Source organism: Mustela nivalis (assembly GCF_964662115.1).
Source record: "Mustela nivalis genome assembly, chromosome: 14".
Lineage (NCBI taxonomy): Eukaryota > Metazoa > Chordata > Mammalia > Carnivora > Mustelidae > Mustela > Mustela nivalis.
This window is the reverse complement of record NC_139033.1, coordinates 80,852,264-80,858,433: the sequence shown is the minus strand read 5'-3', so window position 1 is coordinate 80,858,433 and position 6,170 is coordinate 80,852,264. Positions and strand designations below refer to the sequence as shown.

Sequence of the window (6,170 nt, the reverse complement as noted above, 5' to 3'; positions counted from 1 at the left end):
AGCCCCAGCACAATGCATGGCCCTGCCCCTCACTGTCAGCGCTGTCTCTCTGCAGTGACTGACAGGTGCGGCCGGGTGCCGAAGGGCGCTCCTGGGGCCCGTCAAGCCCCAATGGGCAGGATTAGCCCGAGTGCAGCAGCAGACACGCCGGCTGGGAGGGCCACGGTGGAAATGTAATGAAGTGCCTGACGTTCGAGGGACAGAAAGCCTCCAACAGCCCTGCCAGCTCCTGTCACCGGGCCACAACACTGGCAAGTAGCTCTGGAACAAAGCCAGAGGCTTCCCCACCCCTGCTGAGTGTCTACTTTGCTGTGAGGCGCAGGTAGACCCTGCAGAGGGCGGGGTGGGGGGTGGGGGGGTGGGGGTGGGTGCTGGCTCTGTTCCCTGTGCCTGGGAGAAAGGGTCAGGGTCTTCTGAGGTGTGGCTGCAGGGGTCGTGGGGCATGCTGACAGCTCAAGAGCGGTGCCCTGACTGACAACTGTGAGGGGAGGAGAATAGGTTTGTGTGTGACAGGCCTGGGGCGGCCAGGCCCCACCCCAACCCGGGCCGTCCTGGGGGTGCATTAGGGACAGCACAGATAGGGGCACACTTCAGAAAAACACCCTCTTTATTTATACTCCAGAAATACCAGGTGGGGAGCTCGGATGTGGGCAGCCCACAGGGTGGGTTTCTGCACACACCGTCATCTTCTGGCATTGGGGGCTGGTGGGGCTGGCCTGGGCAGGAGGGTGCGCGAGGTGCAGGGGCTGACGAGCCCTGGAGCCATCCCTGTGGGGCACGTGGGCAGTCCGTCCAGAGGCCACCCATGCCGACGACCTCCGGGGCTCTCCAGGGTTGAGGCTTGCCTGGGCTCAGCCTCTGGTGTCCTACAAGAGTGGGGGGGGGGGGGCGGTGCTCAGCATGGGATAGTCACGCCATCCCTGCATTGGCCTGACCATGTCTCCCGTGCCCACACACAGAAGGAGTCTCTGCGGACAGGTGAGACATGGGCCCCAGAGAGAGCCCCTGCCCTCACCAGCCTGATGCGTCGCAGGGAACTCTACACTATTAAAAAATATTTTGAAATCATAAAAACACAGCTGGTTCTTTACAAAACAGCTCTGTTAGGTACGATGTTCTGATGAGAAGTTTCCTCAAGATGCCCTTCATTTGTCCGTATCAAGGGCAGCCCTGGCTGTGGAGGCTGTAGGACAGTGGGTGCCCAGGATGCCCCCAAGAGAAGCCCCAGGCCTGTGCCCAAATCCATGGGACCTTCAGCTGCCATTCAGGCCCTGAGGCCTGGTTGAGGGTGTCTCGTGGGGTGCTCCCTGCTCTGTCTATACTCTACTTCAGCCCTCAGTACCCCAAACCTGGGAGAGGCCGACAGCTACAGGGGACACCCCAGGCGGGGCTGCTAGAGCTTGCAGAATGTCTCACAGGACCAGCTGAACAGGTCCTGACCACACGCAACCTTTCAGCAGGGGTCAGGGAGGAACTCACTAATTTCTTCCTCCTCAGAAGAGGGCTGGGGTGAACAGACCCCAAGGCTTCTGCCTGCTGCCCGGCTGGGCCAAACTTTGCAAAGCTCTAACAGAACCAGATGTGTGGGCCACTGCCGTGCACAAGGCAGCGTCTCCACCTTCTGGGTGACAGAGAAACGAGCTGGTGCAGCTCTGCATGGAGTGAAGCTGGAAAGGGAGGTCTGCTTCTCCTACCCAACAGCCCACTGAGCTCAGTCAGCCCAGTGTCTCCCAGCTTCCCCCCAGCGCCAAGACAGGCCACTAGGGTGTGAGCCCAGCCTCAAGACATTTCCTGCATTTGGGGAGAAGCGGCAGCCAGGCCAGTGTCTGGGGAGGGAGGGTGTCCTGTTGTGGGGGAGGGGTGCCCTCACAGGGCCTCCTTCCCAGCCCTGTTTCTTCAGCTCCTGTAGTTGGGGCACAGGGCTCCCATGTCTGAGGTTGGCACCATGGCTGTGGCCTCCCATGTATCTGGAGAGAGCTGTCACAGCGACACTTCCTCCACCCCCCGCCCCCCACCCCATGCTTCCAGCCTTAAACCCAGAGCCTGCCCCAGCTGTGTACCTGGATCTGAGCCTCCGAAGAACCTGGCTGTGGGGGGCTGCAGGCATGCCACGTGCCCTTGTCTGGGCAGGGATGGCTGCTTACCCTCAGCAGCCCGTCACGGTGGGGTCCAGGCCCGAGCGCTTGGAGATACGCAGCTTGGCCACCTCCTCAGCGCAGGTGGGGTGGATGCCCACTGTCCGCATCACCTGTGCATAGGAGGCCCCACACCTGCACACAGCGGGGCGGGGGAGGGGTTCAGGAGAGGAGTCCACACGGGGTGGCACGTCCATATCATCCCGTCTCTCAGAAGATAGCACATGGGAGGGCCCTGGAAGTCCTAGTCTCCTCGTTGTTCCCCAGGCCTGGCAGCAGCCAGGAACACCCACACACACCTCTGCTGGACCTGTCTCCCACGTGTCTCCCAGCAAATGCCAAGCAGCCCCACCTCCCACCTCCCCCCGGCCCCCTCACCTGCTCCATCCAGGCTTCCTGCTGCTCCCAGCCTGCCAGGAGCAGTCCTACCTGGGTCCATGGCTCCAGATACTCCTTCTGTGGGCCTGCTCCCTCTCCCCACCTGCCCCAGCGAGCTAGGTCGAGCCCACTTTGATGAGCCCTGCGCCAACCTGGCCTGGTCCTGCTCACGGCGCTCTTCTGCTCAGCACCCAGCTCTTGTCACACACACGTCCCCTCCCCCTGCAGCGGCGACCACCCACGGGGCACCGGGCCCCTCCTCAGAGGCACAGTAAGTGAGGACTCCCCGCAGGGCGCTGCCACTGTCAGCAGAAGGGGCCGCCACAAACAGCCCTCCTTCCATCTATACACACATGTTGCAATAGCGGGTGCGCGAGTTCCCAACTCGAACAAGCGTGTGTTTCAAACTGTGGGCAGAAGGCCCCCAGAGGGAGCATCCGGTTCACACCCTCCTCCTGACTATCTCTGAACATGGGTCCCCTCACTCCCCTGATTTGCTCAAACCTTCAGTGTCTCCACAGTGCAGGTGCTGGAAATGATCACCACCAGACTGGACGGGATCAAACCTTTCAACCCTCACTGACCAAAATGGTTTCTTGGTGTTTTAATTACATTAAAAATTCCAAACAATGCACAGAATCTTTCTACTATTAATTTTAGCTTTCTTTACCTGTGAATGGCCCGTTCACATTCTCTATTGGCTCTGTCCTAAAATTATTACTGTTACCTGCCAGGAAGCCTGGGGTGCCCCTGGGGTGTCTGGACTAGTCCCTCATAGCCCCCATCAGTCTTCCTGGATGGGGCCTGCCCCTCGACCTCCCACCCTGTCCTAAGACCTCCTAAGACCAGCCTCTGAGGCTAGATCTTGGCCACAGCCTTAAGCCCCAAGCACATGGTGGGGTGGCCCATGCAGCCCTTCTCTGTTCCTTCAGCTCCACTTTGCCTTCCACCCTCCTGCCTCTGACAGCCCCACACCCCTCTGCCCAGACAAACCACCCCCACCCAGAGCCTCCAGCAGCAAAAGTGCCAGGCAAGCCTGGGAACCCGGGACCCCGCAAAGCACAGCACATGCCGGCCCTGGGGCAGTGGGCGGACCTTGCTCATGACTGCCGGTGTGCTGGGCCCCGTGAAGGAGGGCCCCAGCCCTGTTCATTCTAAGTAGAGAAGACCCAAACTGGGACCCACCCTCGCTGGCCAGGGATTCGGGCCTCTCCCCTGGCCCCCCAGGTGGCCTGGCCACAGACTGACACAGTATGGCTGGCTTAAGAGCTGGCTGGAGAAGAAAGCTGCCTCTCTTGTGACGGGAGCTGCCGTGTCTGAGGAGATGGTCTACCAAGCACGCAGATGATGGTACCTAAGAGCAACATCACAGCCGCAGACTTCCCACTGCAGCGCCACCAACTTTCAGAGCCACAGGCGCCGAAACAGTGCACAACGCTAACATCCCTCCCCACTTACTTGATCCCTAAAGCAAATCCTTGAGTAACTTCGCCTGCGTTGGGGCCAAGGAAGTGCAGGCCCAGTACCAGCTGTGGGGGCTTCCGCAAGCACACCATCTGAAAGCCACATGATCAATGGTCCGATTGGCTAGTGACAGGACCCCGGGGCTGCACAGGCGGGCCTGCCCGGGGGGGATGGGCAGTTGCAGGGAGTTTCCCCACCCCCGGGTGCCAGCTCTTTCCCTGCCTCTCACCTCCTGGCATGGCCCACAAGGACACTCACCTTTATGTAACACTGGGACGCATCCCGCTCAGCCACTGTGAACTCCAAGGGTTTATAATACGCGTGATAAACCTAAGGGACAAGATACCAATTCCTGGAGTCAATAGCTTCCTGGGCTGCAGGGATGGGGTGGGGACCCAGAACTGCCCACATGGCCTGCATGTTGTGGGTGGGGTAAGGACATGGTGGGGTTGGCTGTGAATACCACCCTTCTCACTCCCACACAAAACCAACCTTTGGCCAGGGCCACACTGTCTGCAAGACAGAACCTTTCCCACCTAGACCCAAGGCCCCCACGGACCACAGGGCCCCAGACTGGCTAAGTGGAGCCCACCATGTCTTGTCACAGAGCCCGAGTCTCAGAGCGTCACACCAGGTGGATGCTGAGGAGCAGATGAGGTGATGATGGGCAGTGGAAGGGGGTGCCCAGCCCACCCAGTGGCTCTGTGGCCTCCCAAGGGTACCCTGGTGCTGGCTGGGCCTTCACTTGAGCAAGGAGGGGGAGGCAGGCCTGGGGAGGCCCCTGGCCCACACCAGAGCTGTCGGCCAGAGGCTTTCAGCACCCAAGAAGGGCTCGACAGCGTGTTCGGGGCTGCGGCTGAGTAAAAAATGAGCAGGGCCCTCACATGTGCTGCACAGCCATTATTAATTAATGGAACTTCAGAGAATATTGTTCTAACTAAGACAGAATTGAAAAGAAAACAAACAAAGCGTATTTGGCCATTCAACATTGTGAAACATAAAACAACATTATAGAATGCCACGAACATATGTCCCCATGTACTTGTGATGAATCAAACAAAAATAGCAAATAAAGTGCTGGGGGGAAGGCTGGCCTGTCAGGCCTGGCCCGTTGATGGAGGGGACCGGGGCGCTGGGGCAAGGGGCAGGCCCTGGAACCCAGTGACTCATTCCCAGAGGGTACGAGGCCTGTGGTGGTGGCCACACAGGGGCTAGTTTCTCCCGGTCCGTAGCAAGCTGCTGCAGTAGCAAGATGAAGCCATGCTGGAGGCTTCCGGCTTCCCCGCTCCTGCCAGGCCACTTAGGGTACCCTCAGGGGCCACCCCAGGGCCATGGCAAGCTGACTGAGCACACTCAAGAGGCAGTCTTCCTTTGGGGGGAGTACTTAAATCCGGGTTTTTGGGGGGCCTGTGAGAGCTAGACGAATTACAGATCAGGAACAGAGACCGGGGCGGCAGGGAGGTGGGGGTACCTGAAGCCACAGCTGTGCTGTGGTAGGGCGGGGGCGGCAGGACTCTGGGAGCAGAAGCCGATGGCAAGAGAAGGTTGGGAGAGTCGGAGCCTTTCCAGGTAGAGGGAGACACATGCCCCATGAAGGGCCACAGCCCAATGCTGCCCTGGTTTCTGGGGCTGTCCTCCAGCACTCCTGTCCCAAGTGTCCCTCCATGCCATATCTTAGCCAGCACTCTGGGCCCCCCGCCCCTTTGACAAACTGCAGGCCCCAGGAAGCAGGGACACCAATGCTCCCGCTTGCCCGCCAGGTCTGGGTTGGGGAAGGGCTGTCGTCAGGGTGTGAGCGACACACAGGCATTGTGTCCTGGCAGCCCTCTGTCCTTGGAGCCCCAACATACCTCCACGTGCTCCTCTCCGTGGCGAGCCACAGCCTCCTCCTCCGACAGCCCCACACAGCCGTACTCCAGTGGGGTGAAGACAGTGGTGGGAACCTGGAAAGCCAGTCCCAAGTGAGGTACACGCCTGGGGACCCAACCCTGAAGATCCCCACTCAGGCCAGGTCCCCTGACATGCAAGTTAGCAGTCTGCCAGAGGGGGTGGGGGAGCTACCCTTGCTTGTTGCGAGGCCACTCCCACAAAGCTAAACCTTACTCATGAGTGTGTGCGTGCACACACAGAGGTCCACATGCCTGTGAGTGTGCACAGAGGCTCATGCACGCCCCCCCCCCGCCCCCGCACCAA

General features: G+C 60.1%; 1 protein-coding gene across 2 annotated transcripts in view; it reads right to left on the bottom strand.

Annotated features, from left to right (window-relative positions):
• Positions 1 to 589: 589 nt before the first annotated feature.
• TXNRD2 (thioredoxin reductase 2) overlaps positions 590 to 6,170 on the bottom strand; it is a 48,655-nt gene continuing 43,074 nt past the window's right edge. For both annotated transcript variants that reach the window (XM_082697507.1, XM_082697508.1), the window contains exons 14-18: positions 5,828 to 5,920; positions 4,236 to 4,307; positions 3,972 to 4,069; positions 2,061 to 2,270; positions 590 to 866 (exon numbers count right to left, since the gene is read on the bottom strand). In XM_082697507.1, coding sequence (XP_082553633.1) covers positions 2,147 to 2,270; positions 3,972 to 4,069; positions 4,236 to 4,307; positions 5,828 to 5,920 — 387 coding nt within the window. In that variant the 3' untranslated portion in view covers positions 590 to 866; positions 2,061 to 2,146. The remainder of the gene's footprint in view (positions 867 to 2,060; positions 2,271 to 3,971; positions 4,070 to 4,235; positions 4,308 to 5,827; positions 5,921 to 6,170) is intronic.